The following is a 22,693-nucleotide window of genomic DNA, read 5'->3' as shown; positions in this document are numbered from 1 at the left end:
TGCTCAAGATGAGTAAGTTTTGGTCCTATGTTCCTGTTGTGAGTAGTGAGCAGAATCCAGTGAACAGGACATATATTCTGCTAACATTGAACCTCTTAAAAATCTTATATTCCTGTGCGACATGGAGCAGAAAAATTACTCTTGTAAAGATAAAAGCTGGTCAGATAATATTGGATATTGCAGTGAAATAAGTGCTCCTAGTCTCAATCTCCAGACATTTCCAAGGCTGAAGAAATGAAGATTATCTGGTTCATTAGTGGAATGTCTGCTCAGTTTGAATCTAATACTTGATAGTGCTGTGGCCAGAACTCTGAGCCAGAATAAATACATTAAATGTGGGGGGTTTTTAATTCTTGAACTATGGCCCTGGTTTGTGAAACACTTAGTTGCTCAAAGAATTAAAGGTTGAATCCCCAGAAGTGAGAGTTGTAACATGGAGGGGGAGTGAAGCCATTGGAAATTCTCTTTGTCACAGGAGAGAAGGTAGGAGAAAAGCAGCATTCCTCAGCTTTAATTTTATATGGCCAAAACAAGTAAAGTCTGTCAGATTCTTCTGGCTCTCTGATCAGGCCTGAGGTGCTTGGATGTGATGGCAATGAGTATTAGCCATGATCACGGTGTTATTTGTCCTGTAGCAGGAAAGGGGAGAGATCTCACCTTGTCTTGTCTGGTTCAGCTTAACCCCAGTCCCAGCAGTCACAGCATACATGAATTGTTCCTCAACAGGGAGGAAGAGAGGACAAGAGAGAGAGAGGAGGAAGAAGGAGAGAGGACAGAAAGAAGGAAAGAAGCAGAGCTCTGAGTTCAAGAGAGCAGCCTGCAGCTCTTTGAAAGGCTTTGCCATCCACTTTCTCTCCATCCCTTGGTGTTGCCCTAGGAGGTGTTCAGGACCTGCCACCAGCAGGGGAACTCCACACTGACTTCAGCAGAGGGTAAAAAGTGCTTCAGTCCTAACCAAAGCACTGCTGGGTTTTCAATTAAAAACACCCCCAACCAGCTGTGAGTTATGCCCAATACATTTAATAACCGAGGAAACCATAGCAAGTGACAACTACAAAATACAAAGCAGACATGAAAATTGATGGCATAAAAGTGGAGAGGAATAGTGTCTGAAATGAAAACTGAAAGCAAAATACACTTAACAGAGGATCTGGGTTCAGATCTAGCACACACGGTCACATACAACACTGCCTTAGTAACAGCACACACAGATACTCCTTGTACTGGGGGTTTTCACAGTTCTCCACTTCATCCCAGATGACAAGTAAATTGATGCTTTTATTCTCTTACATAAATTCTTGTGCACACAACATCATCAGCACCAAAGGTCTGGAAAAGAAATAAAAATCAATCAAAAGAGATTGAACCAGCAAATATTTAACACCATTTCAAAGTGTTATTTTTACTAAAGTAACTAGTTCTACAGCAGAAATACTTTTTCTTATGTCTTTTGACAGATGAGAGTAAAGAAAGAAATAATTTTGAAAGAGGAATGCAATGTAAATGACCTGTTTTTCAAGGCAGGGTGGATTTTGTCAGAATGATAAATGATGCATAAATTCTCTTTTTCTGTAGTTTCTTGGCATGAATTGATAAATAAACATGAGAAAATAAAGTGAATTCGGAATGTACTGTCGTTATATTTAGAAACAGTTGCGGCACTTTGAACTAGAAATGCTGAGGGTGGAATTCAGATGGCATGTACCAAAGGTATTCTTTGATATTTGCAAATATAAATCCAAGGAGGCAAATGAAGTCAGTGGAGGAAAGATGAAGGCCAGGAGAATGTACACCTGTACACACAGCGCTGCTGCAAGCAGCTGACAGCCCCTCCTGGGATACCAAAGCCACTTTTCCAGGCTGGAGTGTGGGCAGTGTCAATGACAACCTTACCCAGTGAGTTTGTTAGCCATGAGAAGGATCTGGAATGCCCTACAGATTATCAGAACATATAGGCAGGACAGTGATTGTGGGGCTGTCTGAGAAAGCCACCTGAATCCCAAAGTGTTTGTATGTAATTTCAGGTCTGGCAGGCTAAAATTTGAGCAATGAAAGCGTGTGGGAGACAATAGGGGCAAGAGTGAGGAAATAGAGACTGCAAAAAGCTTCTTCACATTCAGCTATGCAGACAGAAGGTTTTGAGCTCAGCACTTACAAGGTCTGAGTTGGGATGTCTGGCTGTGGTCACTGCCAAGGTCTCACTGAAAAGCATGCATTAAGAACTACCCCAGTGCATTATGAAAATTCAACTGGGCTATTTGTCTTAATGCTTTCCACACCTGTTCTGGCCAATAATTTGAAAAGACTTGGCTTTAAAACTGACTCTGGCTTATACTTTGTTCACTTTGTTGGGGACACAAGTCTGTTAGTATTTTGGAGATACAGACTTTGTTTTTATGCATATCAATATCATATCAGTGCTTAATATGTATTTTTAGATTTTACATTAATACACCTGAAAATAAACATTAAAAGATGTGGGTAGTTCTCTAATGTTCACAACACCAGCTGCAAATACCCTTATTATGGCTTCCTTCAACGTTTCCAAATTATCCACAAAGGCAAAATTATTTCAGCAGGAGTTTTGCCAGAGAGAGGAAGTAAGAGTCAAGACCATCCAGGGCTCGAGGTTTTCTGTGGAGACTGCAAGATCCCTGCAATAGTGATTGTCTTTCACACTCAGGCACTGCAAAGCACAGGGAGCCTTGGGTCCCCTGCTGCTACTTCAACACAAATCATAAACAGTAGTAAAACAATTCCTGTGTAGTGTTCTCCCAGAGCTGGCACAGCCCCAGTGTGAGAGCTGGAGCTGCACAGCCATGCAGCCACGCCGTGAGGTGGGGATGGATGTCACATCAGTCAATTTAATGAGAAAGGCAGCAGCCAAAACTCATCTCACCTCCCTGACAAATTTATGTCTGCTCTTCCAGGCAAGTTAAGGGAGAAACTCCTTCCCCTAAAGCTAAGCAACAGCAGTTATTCTCAGAACAGCTCAGCAGTTCTATTGAGAAGGAACACTGCAGGGAGGAGTAGATGGAAATAGATGTGATTCATACTGCAAGGGAGCCACTGTAGATCTGAGCTTCTGAAATTGCAGTGCCCAGTTCTAAGATTGTGCTCCTGGGCAGAGCTTGCTCCTAAGACATCAGTGCAGTCTGACTGGCAGCTTCCTCGGAAGATTTACAGGACGGAGTGTGGAAATAAAGACTAAAATTTGTGGAGGAAGAAAAAAGACATAAAACTTTCTGGAAAAGCTCAGTAGTGTGGGTGAGTAGCAGCACCACAGACTGCTGTGCACTCAGAGAGTCACAGCTCAGCATGTTTATGACACACTCACTTTGTACTTCCAGCATCCAGCTCCAGCTAGACTTCTGGACTTCCGAAAATTTCAGGCAAAGGACTACATTGAAATTACTGTGGACAAAAATGAAGTGCAGAAAATATGGACATTTTCAGGGAATCCAAATTTTAAAAAATCAGTTGCTACACACAAGGACTCCACAACACACCATTCTCAGAATCTGTAAAACCACTATAATTTAACACAATAATGTCTTTAAATCTGGATTGCAAAGAGATAGAAATCATGCAAAGCACAATTACAACATGTAACCACTGTGCACTTCTCAAACAACCAAGACATCCTTTCCTTGAAGATCCAGCTTAGGTTATGTGGCCTCTGACCTGTTTCAGGAATAAACTGCATTTTTTAGCACTTGGATTTCATACCTTATACACATTTAGATGATTAACAACATAATTGAAACACATAAAGGGCTTTATTATCACAGTAATGTACAGGTTTCAATGTGGACTTTCACAAAAGTGTTTTCCTATCTTATCATGACTCACTATTATTTGTTCATAAAACTCCACTCAGTGTTACTAAAGTAAGCAAGGAGGAATATGTTCAAACTTGCTGCATTCTTTTTCTTGTGGTAACTCACAGAAATGTCTAATGTACAGCTGGGCCCAAGGTCAGGGGAGTATCCAAATCCAAAGGGTGCTATTCCTCTGTTTTTCACATTTAAATCCTTGTACTCAATGGTAGGATAAAGCAGTTTAGTGGTTTTAATTCTGGACTCAAAAGAAGTGATAGTTCCTGGCCCAATAGCCAGACTTTAAAGATTTCCATGACTCAAAGCAGCAGAACTTCCAAACAAAAAGAGAATGAGCAATCCTGGCTATTTGGTGGTGTAGTTTCATCAGAGCAACTGAAAAAAGTGCAATGCTACCAAATTGTAATTCAGCTGTAACAGGAAAATGCAGGATTTTCAAACACCACCTTCTCATTGGCTTGGAAAGGTCCCACTTATCTCATAAAATGCTACAAGGCAAGGCTTCTATCTAAATCTAAAATAGGATTTTAAATGTGCAATGACTGCAAATTACAGAATTGTTTTCTTCACTTAGCTTGTCATAATCTGTAGCTAAGAGTCCAAAAGCACACTGCAAACAAAGCCCTGCACAGGGGATAATCCAATAAATTGACCTCTCTCAGTTCACTCAAAATCTGATGACCACTGACATCATGAGAGATTAAAAGAGAATTACAGGGCAGTAATATATTTCTGTAGGAGCAAATCTCCTTTTTGAAGGCCTTCTTTATAAATATTTACTGAAGAGTCTTTGTGGTAAGTGGAGACACAGTATAAGGAAGAGTGTCATTGAAACAATCACCTGGGAAAGATCACTTCTGCCAGTGCATGCAAAAATCCCTTCATCTGCTCATGACTGATCAAAATGCAGAGGCAACTTACAAAAGGAAGACAGAATGCATCAGCAAACTGATGGAGAAAAGAAGGTATTACTTAAATGAGCCCTCAGAAAAGGCTTTGTCCATGTGCACACTTCCAGGTTATCTAGAATAAAGATATAAATCTTCACAACAAAGGCATGTTGCCTGTTTCCATTCTCCTCCTGACTCCTACAAAATTTTAAGAAAGAGGTTGATCCTTACAAGGCCAAAGTCACTGAATGTGCAGCCCCCACCTTCAAACTACTAATAGAAAATCACCCAATTCAAAACCTCATGTTCCTCAGGATATCAATTGATAGCACCATGAAAAATTAGGCAATTTCTCAAGGGGTCTAAATGTCAGTGTTTGTGTTTGAGCACTGCTATATTATACAGTTTCTTCAAAGTGTATGACACAGATCTGAGACAATGATATCTCCCAGGGCACAGAGAGCACCTGAGCTACAAGTGATATTACAGAAGGCTGCATTCAGGATCGGGTGCAGCCAAAATGCAAAGGGCTTTGGCTTCTTTTTTTGTTTGGGATGTGATCCAGACAAGGCTGTAGTAATGAGCAGGGGCTATAGATCCCTAAGCCCCCTTGTAAATCTGCTCATGGCAAAGAGTAAATTAAAGCATTAGGCCCATGCAACACACATGCGTGCATTATTACAGGTTTCTGAACTTCTGTCAAGGCTGCTCTAATGGGAAGAGCAGCCACCCCCTCATTCTGAGCTTGATATGGCTAGATCCTTCTTTTGAGAATTGATTTTATATAAGATCACTCTCTAAAACTTATAGAAAAGTTAAACACTAAGGTAGTTTGACACAGTTTGATACAAGGCTTAGGCACATCACACATTTCAGCATTCCGCTGCAAAATCTCGTTCCAAATCTGCATTGACCCTTCTCACATACTATGTTTAATTTCAGAAGTCAGCAAAATAATTTAAAAAATGTTCACTCGCTCATCTAGGCTCCACAGCTCACTAATTTTAATCTTGATTTTTCTGAGAGGGAATGTAGACTAGAAACCATGCTTGAGCCCCCACCAATGTTCTGATCTTTGACCCTTGCTACAATTGATTCTGAGAACCCCTGTGTGATAGGTGAACTGTGTAAAATGTGCTCAGAGGCTGTTTTTAAAGCCCCTCTTCAGTAATCATCCACTTTAAAACATTTGTGTGTTACAAATTAAACTTAAATAGATAGAGGCATGAGCAGCTGTGAAAGCAGCAATGCACCTAAGGTTTGAATATAAATGTCTCTCATTTGAATAGCTGATATTTGTAAGCAGTATCCTTCAACTTTGCAAAGAGCAGATCTTTTGTTCTGCTGACTTACATAAGTGATTGATAGCTCATTAATGTCCCTGAAAAAAACACACAGCCACAACAAAAACATTGTGAGCATAATAAAGGGAAGAAAAGGCACTTAATTCCAGGTCATAATTTTCAAACAAATAAAAGAAATATATATTTTTTTGTGTTATATTCCGATCTTGATTGCTCAAATGCTAATCCAAGTGTAGTTTATGAATGCAGAGTTGTAAATACAGATATCCTGACTCCGTGTATGCATTACAATCCTAAAGCACAGTACAATATAAAGATGCAGTCAAGACAAATAAATGTGAACTTCAGTGGGGAACTACCCTTTCCACCCTCCCTTGCTTGCACATTCCATGTAATTTTTATCTGCATTGTTCAGTAATTTTAAAAGTGCAGCGCTGAAATCCCAGCTAGTACATCAGATGAGATTAGAATAAACAGCTCTGATAAAAGGTGTTGCAATGTTCTAGTTTTAGATCAATGTTCTAGTTTTCAGACCATCTTTTTATAATGCAGAACTTGATCCTCCCCTTTCTTGGCTGAAAGAATTCATTTTCTTACAGGACTTCAGGCCTACACCTGTCATTGTATGAGGCAAATATTATTTATCTACTAATAAGAGCAATTTTATTCTCCATGCTGCAAGGAGCTAAGGAGAACTGAAGGCAACTGAAGGTAAAGAGAACCTTTGCTAACTAAATAGTGTGTGCTCAGCATCTGTGTACCAGAGAACATGATGTGACTTCCAAGACCATCATTTTACTCCAAGGAAATATCTTTGAAGAACAAGGAATTCTTCTGCCAGGATGCAAGAAAGATTGATAACTATAGAGTAATATGGTTTCTATTGTAGCTCTGTGGTAGTCATGGCAATTAAACACTGATTATTTTTTATTATTATTATATAGGCTAATAAATGCATTTGATTTAATAATGCTGTGTTGGAGAGAAAAATATAGTCTTACACTAGGAAAATACTATAATCAAATGGATCCCCTAAGCAATGCAGCATTTCAGATCAAAATTATGTGGCAAAGATCCAACATTTATGGAGCCAATACTAACACAGTAAAACTAATTTCTTACCCCCTGCCTGTCACCCCAAGCCTTTCTTCAATTCATGCTTAAGTCTAACATAGTTTACATTCTTTCTTGCAACTTCTTTCAAACTGGGTATGACTTTTCTGGATTTCTTCTGCAACTGCATCTAATAGCGAATGAGTCTCAAGACTTCCTGAATGAATTTTTTGGATAGAGAAACAGGAGCAGAACCTTACTGAAGCACATCACAGACAGCAAAGGAACAGATAACATTTCTTAGGTAAGCAGGGAGATTTGAGAAGTGTGAAGGTGGGAATTGTTAAATATTTGAAGCAATATGGACAGCAAAAGTGAATGAGAATTAATTTCAGGTCCTAAAGATCCCTAAGAAAGCTGTGGGGGTGGGAGAAGAAAGAAATCAATTTAAGTTTCATCTGTAACACACAAATATTTTAAAGTGGTTGATGACTGACAAAGGGCTTTAAAAGAAGAATACAGAGATCTCTTCTTCTCATTGCGATCTTGCTTTTGAAGTAAGATATAAGTGGGGGTTTGCAGACTCAGATCCAAGGAAATTCACCAAGCATAAAATAAAATAATCTAATGTCGAATCTTTGTTCACTGGAGTGATGAAAAACCCAAACATTGTGGATGGGCACGAGATCAACAGTCTTTTCACTAAGGGCTCTTATTCCAACCTTGTTCCCTTTTACAGCTGCTGAACACACCTCAGCCAATCCCTTCAAATAGTTTAGCTTCTAAAGCCCAATTCCCTGAAGGAATGTTCTGGGGCTTTAAGATGAGGGACCACAGATAAGAAAATGTAGCTTCTCCTCTTCTGTCTCTCTCCAACCAGTAGAACCTTTTGTTGCCTCCCATAAGATTTAATTTTCAGATTTTTTTTTCCTTTTTTTTTTTTTCCCCCCCAGAAGGGCCATTTCAGCTTCTGCAAAGGACCAGAGGTCTCACACCACCATTACTCTCAAAACCACCTCATTACTGAGTTTTCAGCTGTCAGATCTTGAATGTTAACCCATATATTTAAAAGATCTGTACATTCAGTCCCATCAAATGCCACGAGGGCTTGAAAATGCTTGTCCTGAGGATGAATTATTGTCATAATATTTTATAAAGCAAAAGAGGTCACTATGCTCAAAGAGGCAGGAGAAACTGTATATCATATTGAATAGTAAAAGTGAAGAGAGAATGATCTGGATCACTTGGAAACAAATACCAAATTTCAAAATGGCCACAGTAAAATCACATATTACAACCAATGAATGTAATTCCAGCTTGCCTGAGACAGGAAGGGGATCAGTCTGGGGAAATGGAAACCAGAAAAGAGTTAATACAGCCCTTGCAAATAAATCAGGATCATTTTAGATAGGAGTAGGGGGAGGAAATCACTGTAACATCAGGTGTTAGATTGCTAGCAAAACAGTACATGCCATTCGGGTTTTCTTAGTTTAGGAGGGAAATTTGTAAATTGACAGGCTTAAAAAGCACTCAAATAATGATTCAATGAAAGCTTTCTTTACATTGAAAGACTTGAGGTCATCCAGTGGTTTAGCTTCACAACCAGAAAGTTCTTCTAAAAGGTGGCTTGATCAGTGGTGTTAAGAGGAGTATTTGCAATAACAAATTCTAGGCATATTATTTAAGTTCTTTTATACACAATATGTAATGACTGGAAGTTGAATCTACACATACACAGATTAAAAGAAATATGTATATTCTAATGGCAAGGAAATTAATCAGGAAACCAACTTATTGAAAGTTCTGAGTTCCTATAAAAGGAAATATTTTCATAAGAAGCAAGTTGTTCTAATTTGTCTCCTAATTGGAAAAATAATTAATTCACAAAAGTTCAACAGACTGTATTAAACAAGAAAAAAGGTTAGTTGGCTTTAAATCTTTGAATCCCTCTAGTTTCTTATCCAGGTTCATTGTTCCTCCCCAGCAGAGTAAGTTCACATTGCTGCTAGCAGGAGGCAATCGTATTATGAGCGGCTTTCTTGCTTTGCTCGGAGCAGTGCACTTTATTTAACAGCTGCCTCCTCAGCTTGTTGCTTAAATAGTAAACTACAGAAATGTATTGTTAGAAAGGTGGAAAAGTTATAGGAATAACTTTTAGTTAGAGAATATATTTTGTCCACTGCATTTCATCTAAAGATCCAAAGAGGAGATCAAAGTACTTTGCCTCCTAAAGTTTTGTGATAATATAAAGCATTCCAGTGGTTGAGTCAAAAGAAATTATGCAGCATTGGAGTATTCATTCATTAGAAACCAGTGTGACTTCACTAACAGCACACATCCTCATGTGGGTGAACAGTTCCAAGATGTCTGGAATAATATTAACACCTTAGAAGCTTTTTGTTTATACCTGGTTAGGTTTGGGCCCTGTTTTTGTTTCAGATACAATCTTAAAAACAGAACTCCATCTGCTTTAGAGAAACACTTGGGAGGCTGTTTGTTTTTTAAAGTGCAGAGGTTCAGTTAGTGTGATAGTTAAAAAATAAAACCTCTCTGCTTTGATGTTTTCTTACCCACCACTCCAGGAGCCTGTCTTCCATGTCCAAACTGATGAGGCATAACAGTCTAATCAACTATTTATCCAGAATTCACTAGTTAGAACATGTGCAATAAAATGATTCTGAACTTGAGCTGAACTGTGCTGCCGTGTCTTTACTCAGATGCAGATACTGGTAAATTAATCTGGAGTGACTACTGAGGAAAGCTGCAGCAAAGAGAACTCTAACAGAAGTTAGAGTATTAATTAAATTAACAAAGCACAATCTGAATAAACAAACCGTGTGTGACTGAGGGTGGGCACGGCCAGGCGGTTGCAGAGGTGCTGCTCACAATGCCCACGGTCACCCTGCTGCCAGGTGGAAGCTTACACACCACTGGGGGGACGCTGGCTGACAGCAAATGTGCAAATCTCTGTATTTCTAAGAAATTCATGAAGGCAATTCTCAATCTGACTCGGAGGTGATCAGGGAAGTGGGGAAGGTGGCAGAGATATGGGAGGAAATGACATTTTTCATGAACAGGAGGGATTAGAGCATACGAACAACATGCATATCTTTCTTGCTATATGCCATGTGACCATGGATAAGAAGTATTATGCACATGCCTAAAAAGAAGATTCTCCAGAAATGAGGTCAAATGCCTTGATCTCACTTTCACCAGAGAAAATCTGCAATAAATCAAGCAAATTCTTTGATGATGTTGTGAATTTACAGAGCAGAAGTGGCCAACTTGTGATTATTCTACCAGTACTAGTATGGTGAAAGTTTTAACAATCAAATGCAAGTCAGAACATGCAGATATATCCATTTGCTTTAAAAAAAATAGAAAAGAAAGAGAAAAAAAGCAATGTATTAATTGTAAAGTAGAGGATTATAACAATGGTAGTCTTCCAGATGGATTTAGGTAAAGAAAAATAATAACTCATACTATGTGGTAACAAAAAAACCCTGATAATATGGTGCATGTATTGAGGGAATTCAAGGTTCTTACCAAAATCAGTTCATCATTAGCTAATTCTCTAGTCCAGTATGTTTTGGGACCTTCTCCCTCAATAAGAGTTTGTTTGCAGTACATCTTGTTTTCATTCTCCCAAGTGGCCAAACTCTGCAGGCAAGAAAACCATTAGGAAATACATTAATTATATTCCCCAGCAGCATGAGACAGAAACAACAATGAGCAGTAGTGAGAATAATCGCTCCACTAAAGGAGCAACACATGGATAGTCAAAGGCAGAGGAAAAAAAGTAATCAGTGGAAAGTGGTGAAATAAAAATTAAGGCGTGATGGGGCATTTTGGAAAGAATATATTAGTAATATATTAGTATATAGAATAGTCTAGAATACTATAGAATACTATATATATTCTATATATAGTATAGAATATATTAGTAAAGTAATCGCAAATGTGTCTTTTCAGTGTGAAGACACTCAGTTTCCATCAAATGCTTGATGTTGGAAAGTGTAATTTAGGAACATGCAAATGTAGCGTCTACATTCCCAATCATCTTTGTAAAAATGATTTGATCTGACATGTTATTTATCACTACAGAGTCCCCTAAGAGTAAAAGCATAAACAATTGTATATATCAAGTTGTAGTCATAAATAATGCAGTATTTGTCACTTACAATATTTCCTGCTCTATGGCACTGTGCCAAGTTAACTGTTTATTAAGCGCATTGAGCTAACAAACTAGAATAAATCACAGTTCAATTTTAAAAAATGTCAGAATTCAAGTGTTTGTGACATTACTTTTTTAAGTTTGTGAGTCTGAGAATTGAAATACCCTTGGGCATTTTTCAAAGCATTTGAATAACAACTATGAAACCACTGAAAAATAAAAGACCCCGAAACTACATGATTTTGTTAAACTTTCACAAACAGGCAAGCCCTGACTGTTGCTTTTCACATGAGCACTGAACTCCACAGTGCAATGGAACAGCTGTGCAGAAGGATGCCCTGTAATGAATGTTCAAGTAATCACTTTATAACTACACAGGGGAGACATTTATTAGTCTGTGATTACATACATGTACATATACACGTGTGCATGTGCATACGTATGCCTAAATTCAAGTTAACACTTCACAGACTTTCCAAGGGAAAAACCCTTTACTTTGAGTAAAAATTAGCTGTTTACTTTTTAAATATTTTTCAAAACAATAGATTTTATAAACCAACAAGCCATCTCAAATGGCAGTTATAGAAGCTGTGCCTTGAAGTACAACCATATATGATGCTGTCTTTGTCTGCACAAACAATGGATCAAGTTAGTTGGCAGTACAAAACCCTCCACCCCATAAAGTATATCAAAATCTATCACCAGTCAGCAGTTTTTCCAGATACTGCAAACTACATTCTGGAGTATAATTTTATTATCTGTCAGTTTCTGCTCTGTGGCCACATCTTGGTTATATACACACAGCAGTACAACTTATTGCTGAGAGCGGACTATAAATAATTTCACAACACGTGGAAAAAATTTACTTCTTCACAAAACCCATTTCTTTCAGGTTTTTCCAACTTTCATAGCTTACGCCTAATTATTGTTTTTCCATCTTCAGCAATAAATCCTTCTCTAGAAAGCGGGTCACATTTATTGTATATGCATTATGTATGAAGACACTTTTGTTGAACAAGATAAATTAACAAAGCCTGCAACATTTCCTGGACAAACTGTTAAATATATGATAACTCATCCTAGAGAGCAAGCGGATGTTCTAAATATTCACTGATTCCCAGAATCTGCTTCTCGTTTCATAAGTTTATGTTGACACCAATTGCACTGAAGGCAGTAAGTTCTGAATTTTTAGTGATAAAGATGGTCTCAAAAGCTGACCCAAGAATTAGGAGAGATCATATTTTGGAAAGTAGCTTATTTTACCAATACTGGATACTTTTAAAACTGGATCCTCATTTGAGACTACCTTCTGATAATCTTCATTTGTACTTCTTTTATAAGAGTTTTATGTACACTTATACATACTCCTTTATAATTTTGAGTGTAAATTGTCTGAAGAAAGCATAACTAACCCATACCTTCAATAATGGTTTTCAAAGGGCAGCTATGACCACAGCCCAGCTCCCCAAATCTCAGATCCCACATATCTACACCAGCAAGAACCTGGTGTCAGATGCTGCCGACTTAAATCCCCCTCCACAGCCACAAAAGTGGTTACAGAGGTAGAGGAGCAGGGTCTCACACACAGAATCAAGCCCAAAACATTCCAGGGAATGCATCTAATGCACTTGTGCTCAAGGAGATGGTGTAATTGTGTCTGGTGTAACACCTGCTGAAAGCCTGTCTTACACTGTTAAAGAGCTATCTATCAGTAAACTGGACATACGCACATGGCAAGAGTGTGAAAGAGGGTTTCAGCCCCAACCAACAGTCGGTGGTCCTGCTTGAGAACTCATCTGATTCAATCTAAGACAAAAGCTATGTCAGATTTGTGCAATAAATCCTGACTCTTGAGGTCTCTCTTGCTCCACCACTTCCCATGTTCGTGTCAGGGACAGAAGCTGGGGAGAGATTTCACTGCAGCTGAGGTCTTCAGGGGAGAGGAAAGCAAAAAGAGAACTAAACTCTGCCAAGCTGGAAACCAGATACCTGAACTCTGCTTTCAGGACCTTTCATGTCCTGCTGCCTTGAGATTTCAGTTTTATCCCAAAAGAGGGACAAGGGAAGTGGTGACCATCCAGACCCTCCAAGAATGCTTCAAGAAGAGGGTGGAGGGCAGCAATGCCGCTGTCTGGGGAGATGTGTTTGCCCCATCTAAAGAGCGGCAGATGTGTTTGTCCCATGTAAAAAGAACTTGGTAACACGCACACCCCCCACACACATACACATGCCCCAGCTCTCCTCCTACCCTGCACTTCCGTCCATCCACCGTCTCCTCCTCAAAGCTCTCCCCGATTTTGAAGTTGATCTCAGTGGTGCGGACAGTAGTGGAAGTTTTGATGTAGAACTGGTCCCCGTCCTGGCGGATCTCCACATGGGGTTTGGAGGCGGCTGCCACCGCCACTTTCCTGAGCATGGCATTGACACCTGGGCGAAGCGGGGAGGAAACAGCTTGAAGCGGCCAGCGGTGCCCTGGGCTGACCTCGCCCAGCACCACACAGACCAGGGAGCGGGGCGAGAGCCGGGGCACCGCGCGTAGCCCCCGGCACAGCGGCGGCGCTCGGGCAGGCTCCGCACGGCCGGCGGCACACGCGGGCTCCGGCAGCGATCCCCGCGGCGGAACGCCGGGCCAGCGGCAGCCCGGCTCCTCGGGCAGGACCGCCGGTGAGGCGGGGACCGTGCCGGGCCGTGCCTCGACCGCCCCTTCCCGGGTAGGGCTCTGAGCCACGCTCCGCACCGGCGGGAGCCTCTCCTGCCCGCGGCCGAGGCGCGGAGCTCTCCCGGAGACACCGGGCACCGGAGCGCGGCTGCGGCTGCCGCCCCGCGTCCCCTCCCGCGGGACACGGCCCGGCTCCCCCGCCACTCACCCAGCGCCTTGAGCAGCTCGTCGAAATTCTCGCTGCTCTTCATCTTCCAAGTGCCGGCGAAGTTGGGCATGGCGGGTCGGGCGCTGCGGAGGGCGGCGGGGACGCGGCGCTGCTGCTCGCTCTCCGGCTCAGGCACCTTGTGAGTGGGGCGGACCGCGGCGGCAGCGGCAGGGAGAGCCGGGCACACCCACCCGGCCCCCCACCCCTTCCCTCGGGCCAGCATCACACCGCCAGACAGCCGGCCCCCTCCCTGTCATGGCCATCCATCCATCCATCCATCCATCCATCCATCCATCCATCCATCCATCCATCACTGCCTGCCGCCTGCCTCGCAAGCTCCACAGCTGCCCCTCCTGGGGCTGCCCAAGAACGAGAGCCCGATCGCCACTTGTGCGACAAATGAGGCGGACAGTGAGGACCTGATGAAAAGCCCCAGAAGCAGGCAGGGAAGGCAGAGGGCTATCGCACCAGGCTCACGCTGGGCTGACCCCAGCACGGCAGGGCCGAGGCGCAGCAGCCCATCGCACCTCACCCGAGCCCTGCATGCTCGGGCCTTCCCGCTGCCAGCCTGCCCCAGCACTGCTCACTGGCACAGCCAGCAGCTCCGAGGGGTGGCAGGGAGCAGAACCCTTTCCAGGACAGGGAACTGCTGTAAGGAAGCTGTCACCACCCTGAGCCGAGTCTCCCCTTCGAGAAGGGTGAAGGACAAAGAGATACACAACACCTAAAGCATTCCCCCACTTCCTTAAATCAGCACCAGTGTGCTCAAGATTAGATTGCTGTTCTGAGCCTTTCCATTGTGTTTGCTTTGAATCCCTCAGTTTCAGGTCAAAGATGCTAGATTAAAGTTCCTTATCAAAGCTAATTTATCCACATGATAAAATGGAGCAGAATTTGACAGGTTAAGGCGTATGGAGTTTTTCTGCTGCTATTGTGCATAAGGAAATAGTCAAAACATTCAGAGGCCTGTGATTTCCCACACAGAACAGAGCCAGATGTATTTTAATTATAGGAAAACCTTTGCTGAACAAACTTCATGGTACATTCACAATCATTCTTCACTTGTTAGATTCTGTAAAATGAACTCGTAGGTTACTTGAGTTATGTATAAAATGTGTTAATTCCTGGAAAATGAATAATTCTGGGAGTTACTTTAGTATGTTAGGCAGGGTTCTATATATGCTGAAATTTGCTCTCATTTTTTATTCCAGGAAGAACTTCACCTGAGTAAGAACCATAGAGCAGAACCAAGTATTTGTCTGTTGATTGTCACTCTTTTTCTACTGATTTTTTGTTTCTGCCTTTCCAGAAGAACACCCTGGAGACCTGGCATAGCTCTTTAACGGAAATATTTTGATGAAAAATCTGAGTTTTTTCCAGGAAATGAACATCTCAGAGAGGAATATATGTTTTCAATAATAGGGTTTGTCTAAAAAGAGAAACAGAGCAATACAAACCCAAAACAAAAAACAGAGCACAAAGCATCCTTCAGTTGTTTTAGTAAATGACAATAAATTCATCTCCATCTGAAATACTTTAAAATTTCAAATCCCCTCAAAGAAAAACACTTCTGAAAAAAAAAAGACAGACACACAAAAAATTTCCTATTGCAAGTAGGTTTAAGATTTTCAAATGTAAGGCTGCAGGCCCAACAAACACATACCAAGCCTTTATATTGTATGAAACACTGAAGAAAAACCCTGCTCAGACCCTCAGTTTCAACTTCCCAATTGCACACTAAAAACATGCTACATGCTTTGCTTCCAGAATACCTGGAGCCCAGTGGAAGTGTTATGGCTCACTCTTTGCAGGACAAAGTCCTGAGCTACCTATGACAATGAGTATGAGCAGCATAAACCAGATGGGAGCTCCTATCTCTTCATGAGAAAATAAACAAAGAAGAAGAAGAAGATTTTAAGGAAGGACAATTTCTTTTTTAAAGGACCACTTAAGCTCTTTTGTTTGCTGACCTGATACAAACAGGAACTATTCCAGCAGATGTGACCTGAGAGAGTGTCTCTAAGATGCAGGACACACGTTCTAGGTGTTGCACTGTGGCTGGCCATTGACCTGTTCCATTAGGACCAAGAGGGAGCCTTCAAAATACCCTTCACCTAGAAAGTGGGTCAGGCTGGAAGGAAGAAATGCCTTCAGTCAATAAAGTCTCTATTCTGCAATGGCAGCACATTGAGCTATTTATCCTAAACATAGAGATATTAAATTACATTTTTATTTACCTTATAATCTTACCTAAATACCATGAGGCACTGCTCTACCTACACAATACAGTTTCTAAAACAAAAGCTCAGTTACACTCTAGAGTGTCTAACTGCCTCTCTGGGGCAATGTGTGCACATTCAGACTTTATTCATACAGAGAGGAAGTTTCCTTCCAGCACTGTGTAATGCATGCTTAGCAACTATTCCGAATTAGACTTCCAAGTTCAACTCCAGAAGGAGTTGCTCCCCTCTGAGAGTGAGGGTCCCCTCTTGCCAGCACAGGCAGGACACAAGCATGTGCATTTCCAGAGCCAATGACTTCCCTCTCATCCATAGTTCTTCCTGCACACACGGTAGTTGAACTGATCACCAACAGTTGTTCCCCCCTTAATCTTTGAGTTACACTTCTTTTTGTATCCTTTCTGCATGCTGCTTCTCTTTTCTTTTAAATAATTTATGGTTTTCGTCTTGTTCTCAAAAATAAGCCTTCATGTTTCTCTGGCTTTACTAATTAATTTAGAAGTCACAATGAGTTAAACTCCAAAGTCAAAAGGAACCTAACTTTGCTCCAACAAAAGTTTAAAAGCAAAACATCTCTAGTATTTATGTCCCTTAAGACAGCTAAAGCTCAGTGAGAAAAATGATCTTTCTGTTTTCCATGTGGTGTTTCATGAAAACATTGTGGATTGTAATCCCATTGCATGGTGGAACACAAATCCCCACTTAGGCTGATAAGGCAACAGAGTGAGGTGTAACTTAAATGGCAACAAATTTCACACAGTTTATGCACTAGTTACACCAATTTATTACATATAAACTAATAAATGATATAAAAGTCAGTAAGAGATGAGTTTCTATTTTACAAGCTGTGATCATATCAGTTAGCTCAATGCTCTGAGACTCATTTGCACGCTGAACTGTTTGAAGGAGAGGGAAGGAAAGACAAGGAAGAAAATATGGAAAGAAGCTTAAAGGAAAGGAAAACAGAGGTGTGATGTAAGACCCATAAGGTATATAGCACTGCTATAATAAAAAAACATTAAGGCAGAATGTGAATTAGGATCAGTTTACTGCATATTGGATCACTCAAATGAAGGACAGGAATAACATCACTCTGGCAGACATGACTCAAGTCTCTACTGTTGTAAAGTGAAGATCAGAAAGTTATACTGATTTATATTAGCTGAGAATGTTGCCCATGGACTTTTAATTTAGCTCACTTCATAGATCCTTTTTCCTACCACAGCAGCAATAGGAGATGTTTATCAGGTCATGCTGAAATAACCCAGACTAAATGACAGTTTTACTTTTCTTTCAATCTCCTTCTGTATGTAATTTCCCCATTAATGTTATGAAAACCAGTTTGATTTTCAAAACATGCCTCTCAGCACTTTTCCCCCTTGGCATTTATTTTATTTACCTGAATCCCTTAAGACTGATCCTTTCCTACAGATGGACCTAATTAATCTTTCCAGCAGCGCCCCTAAGACAAAGGGAAGTAATATATGTACAGATGGGACCAGGGTACTCCATCATCTATATAAATAAGTGACCAGTAATGTGACCAAAACTATCCCCTTGAGGTTATTGACTGACCACTGTGAAGTCACACAAGGCTCAGTGTAAACAATAGATTTTATTTACTAAGGTGGTACCCTAGAAAGAAAAAAAAAGAAAAGAAAAAAAAAAAAGATTGGTTTAAGGGACAATATAATAAATTATTTCTGACATGAATAAATTGTACAACTGGAAGGCAAATTGCCATCGTAAATTTATCTGCCAAATTAATTTACAATGGGCCTCTAGCATGACAATAGGTGAAATGTAATATGATGTGTGCAACATCAACAGCATTTCTGCAGTGTTGCACCATATATTCTACTGCATTCTTATTAAGTTGAAAGAATACTGATTATTCCCAAACTGAAATGCTAGAGGCACTTCCAATGCCAAGCTATCCTTTTCACTTTTGAGACCGAAGTCATAGGAAAGTAAATTAATTCTTGCATTGTTAGGGCCAAACAGTAAAGTTTTTGCCAGTTTTATGTTCAGTAAGAAAAACAGATATGATTATCTTAATTCCTTCCCTTCAATATTCCCTTTCATGGGGAACTAGTTGATCTCTGTTCTTTCCCACAGCCAGGCTTTAAGCTGGCCACCTGCTCTATCTTCTGATGTGCTACAAGGATACAATAAAATTGAGAATTGTTTCCTTAACCAAAGTAAAATTTGCTTCTCTGACTCTGAAAACAAAGGGAGTTTGACTGTGGTTTCACTTGGGCATTAATTCTGCAGACTGCTGAGCAACTTGATCCTGATCCAGCAATGTGCAGTAGCAATGTAGTAACACAATCACCATGAACTGTGCCTTAAAGGTGCTCATGAGTGTGTTTTCCTGGGCAAGCACCAGAATAAAGCCACAAATATCAGGAAACAGGAAAATCAAGATCGCTCCATCTCAGACTATTGTTCTGTCTGTAATATAAACTAGTTTAGAATTTTTGGAAACTGTTTTGGAAAACAACTTACAAACTGTTAAATAATTTTGTAGAAGGGCCATACTGAATAACCAACATCCAATACAGATTTTCAGTAGCTGGACCTTTTAACATACATTTGAGCATTTGTAACATATCAAATTTGACCATTGACCAAGAGTGTGAGGAATGCTAGTGACATTACCTTCTGTCCAAACTGCCCAGCTACCACCAGCTGCCTTGAACAATTCCTGCCTCCTGAAAGTCAGATTCTGCCTGTGGCTTGGCAGCTGAAAGGGAGTCATCAATCCCCAAGCCCCTCTGGTTCAGACAAAGCAACATGGCAGAAAGTGACAGCTTAGAAGCAACATTAACAATCTGCCAATTTTAAAATACAGTATTGTATGAACAGGAAGGAAAAAAAATCTATTCACATGATTAAACAGAGCTTTCTGTTTCATTGGGCAAACAATGTTATTCAGAAAGAAAAAACTAAACCAAGGATTTATTGATTTCAGAATCTATGGCCTGAGGTGAAAGTCATCCTCTGTGAGTGCATTACACATGTTTAAATGGATTTTTTTTGTGGAATTCTTAGTCAAGAATGGCTCTCTGAAGGAAGAAGGTCATGGAAAGTCCCAATAGGTTTTTTCACAAACTAGTAAATAAGACATTAGCGTTCTTTTCTCTTTCCTCAACTTTCCTTTTCTTTAGCTGAAGGAAGCTATTCAGACTGATTTGACTAATTTTGGCACAATATCTCAGCACAATACTTTCACTTCAGACAAGATAACAAACATCTCTTTAAGCAGTGGAGTTACTGCACCTGCTCACAGGCAACCTAAGACAAGGACTAAGCCAGGCGAGTAGAGGATCTGAGGCAGGGAAGCTGGGATACACTGGTCTACATAAATCTTTAGGAGATAAAATCAAGTGGCTTCAAGCCAAAGAGTCCTTCATAGGTATGTCCAACACTCAGGAGCATAGTTCCTGTTCCCCTATCAGAGGCTTTTAAGAAAATAGCTCATAGGGTGTATTTATTTGATGTCTCCAAATGTGTGCTTCAGTCAGGCAAAGGGTAGAGGTGATAAAGCAGCTCTTAAAACACAACCTTTCCTTTGAGCTATGTCTGGTAGTTTGCCCATGTGGTCACTACAAAAATCTGAACAATGCTAGAGAAGTGAGAGCAGTGCTCTGGGTGTCACAGCCTTGCTTTGCTATTTCAGCCCCTGACATTGCTGAAGTTGTTAAATTGGAAATGTTCCCTATAATTACTAATGCAGAAGCGTTGTTTCTTTTTCATAAAGGGGTTACTACGACATTTGAAACCAGGGATTTTCATAGAGGCTTTCAGGAACCCAGCAAGTCTCCTTTTCTTGAACAAAAGGCATTAATAAAGCCATAGCTGTCAATAGAAAAGTAATCAAACTGTGGCAGCTCTCTGAAGACAATGCAGGTCTATTAAGACTGACTTAGTCAGGCAGATGGACCGAGCTGATGTGTGGTCATTAGAGATTCTTAAAGGACCTTCGTCTCCAGGGACAGAGGACCATGGTATTTTTTCCAAATGTCCAGAAGAAGAATGAGTGAATTCAAAGGAATATATTCTCATTTAGGTCTGGACTGAACTCCCAACAGGGCCATGTCCTGAAGCTATAGAGGCCGTGCCATTTGCACAACCGGAGGTTTTACTCTGGTGCCCTGACCTTTGTGTATGTGCTAAATTCAAAAGCTTTCCACTACATCTGGCAGACAAAAAGAAGATGAAGAAACTTCATTTTCCCTTTCCTAGCAAAACAGAGTATTTAGCATTCCACATAAATTAGAACCAGGAAATAAGGATCGTATCCATTAATTCAATTTAAAATTCCAAATGTCTTTGAAAGTCTTTTCATCAGCTTATTTTGAAGCAAAAATAAGTCTGAGCATTTGAGCTAGTTCTTACCAATACAAACAGCTATAACTGTACTCGTTTCAAGGAAGACATGACAATTTATACTATGAGAAGATGAGGTCCAGAAATATGAAAGCTGTAGGTGTTCTAACTCCTATCAATTCTTCTCCCAGCTTTGTTTTGTCCTGCTAAACTTTGCTCAGAAAATGACCTTGAGTACAACTGCTCTTTCTATCGTTAACCCTCTGACCTTCTAAACTAACATCCTTTGCTCTTTCTAATTCAGAAGGTTTCTGGGGCTTATTAACTGAGCAGGCCAAGTGACCGTTCCCAACCGAAACCAGAGTCCCTGACAAGGAGGTCATTGTTTTCCAGGCTTCCTCCCCAGTACTAGATCTGCAGATTTCAGACTGAAAAAGAATAATGCAGACATTCTTTGTCTAAACATTATCTGGAAAGCATCAAGATAACTCACGCCACTTCCTCGCCTATTAAAATTAGAGGGGTCATCTCTTGGGACCTAAGTGATTATGGCCACAGTTTTCAAACTCGGATGATGAAATTTGTAGCAAACTATATCATGAGGCATATAAATAAAAGAACTTCAGTCTTCAGAATGAAAAATAATTTGAACTAATGTCAGTCAAAAGAGAGGGTACTCAGCATTCCTATGATTTGCAATATTTTTACTTATGTCCCTCGCTATATACTTCAATGAATAGCCAAAAGCAATCAAATTTGGAAAGTGTGAACAAATTTCTCAAAAGAAGATGCTGTAATTAGGCTTCTAAGTTTAGGATTTAGGATCCATGAGATCCTTCTATAATACATCCTCGAAAACCAGAAATTCTAGCCAAGACACAGGGGCATATTACTATGGGCTTCAGCCTCTCAGCAACAGCAGACCATATTCATGCAACCCATTAGTACAAGTAAGTCACTTTCTACAGCATTTGTCCTACTTTTCCCTAGAGCCCCTCCCTCACAAGAGGCCATTAAAAAGCGAATACTCTAGGAAATCAATTCTGTACATTTTAAAAGCTGTTTGAACCCCCCTTATCTCCAAGGTGGAGGCAGTGAGTGCGCTGGCTCCCGGCGGAGGCTGCAGCTCCTGCCAGCAGCACCACCTAGCGCAGAGCACGCTCCGTGTCCCGGCCCCTCCATCTGCGTCCCAGATGCGCCCAGCCTGGAGCGCCTTCCCACCAGCATCTCCCATCAATAATGTGAACAGCAAACACAAGGCACCGGGACAGGATGTTATGGCAAGTAATTTCGAGACATCAGCTCTCAAAGTAAGGCCAGGTGAAATACTACAGTTGAATTTCCAGGGGGGTATTTTTAGAAAAGCTGACAAATAGAAAGTTCATTGCATAAGGTACACTGTTAAAAGGGAATTGCTAAACTTTACACTTGGTTGTGCCAATGCAATCTCTTTACTTTTCAGAACTGCTGACAGAAAAAGGAACCACAGTGAAACTGCAGGGATATTAAAATTTGTATTTTAATGTAGTATTGGTTTATTTTGCAAAGAACAGCAACATCTTTCCATGCCAGAAAACCTAAACAGCAATCCCCAAGCACAAATTTCTAGAGCAAAAAGTTAAACACTTCCTTTGTACCATTATTTACTGTGGGTCGCTGACTAAAGAGCACTCTCCTCATCTGAACTCAATTTCTGCCACCAGACTGTCAGGATGGCTATGGCTTTCCAGCCATACAAGAGATTCTCCCTTAAGAAAAGACAAAAAGAAAGGCTTTGGTTTTTATAACATTTAGAGTGTTTGTGACTGGGCAGATAGTTTATAAAAGCAGAAATGTCATTACATGCACATTTTTAAAGCAATAGTCTACAACTAAAGAAAAAAATTTAATAGTTCCATGTAAACAACAAGACCTAAATCATAAAAGGGCTGATGACCACAGAGAACACTCATCTTTTTCAACTATGCACTGTTCTCTAATGTTGCATTTAAGAG

At 40.5% G+C, this 22,693-nt stretch overlaps 1 protein-coding gene across 1 annotated transcript; it reads right to left on the bottom strand.

The window, feature by feature from the left end:
• Positions 1 to 1,019: 1,019 nt before the first annotated feature.
• CRABP1 (cellular retinoic acid binding protein 1) lies at positions 1,020 to 14,249 on the bottom strand. The gene is made up of 4 exons (XM_054272549.1): positions 14,128 to 14,249; positions 13,509 to 13,687; positions 10,633 to 10,746; positions 1,020 to 1,329 (listed from the first exon to the last, which is right to left on the bottom strand). The coding sequence occupies exons 1-4, from the start codon at positions 14,195 to 14,197 to the stop codon at positions 1,279 to 1,281; spliced, it is 414 nt and encodes a 137-aa protein (XP_054128524.1). The 5' UTR covers positions 14,198 to 14,249; the 3' UTR covers positions 1,020 to 1,278.
• Positions 14,250 to 22,693: the final 8,444 nt, after the last annotated feature.

The sequence above is a fragment of the Melozone crissalis genome, unplaced genomic scaffold (assembly GCF_028551555.1).
Source record: "Melozone crissalis strain CALT ecotype California unplaced genomic scaffold, PUWL_Pcris_2 ptg000014l_1, whole genome shotgun sequence".
Lineage (NCBI taxonomy): Eukaryota > Metazoa > Chordata > Aves > Passeriformes > Passerellidae > Melozone > Melozone crissalis.
Note: the sequence above shows the minus strand (reverse complement) of the source record. Positions and strands in the feature narration are given on the sequence as shown.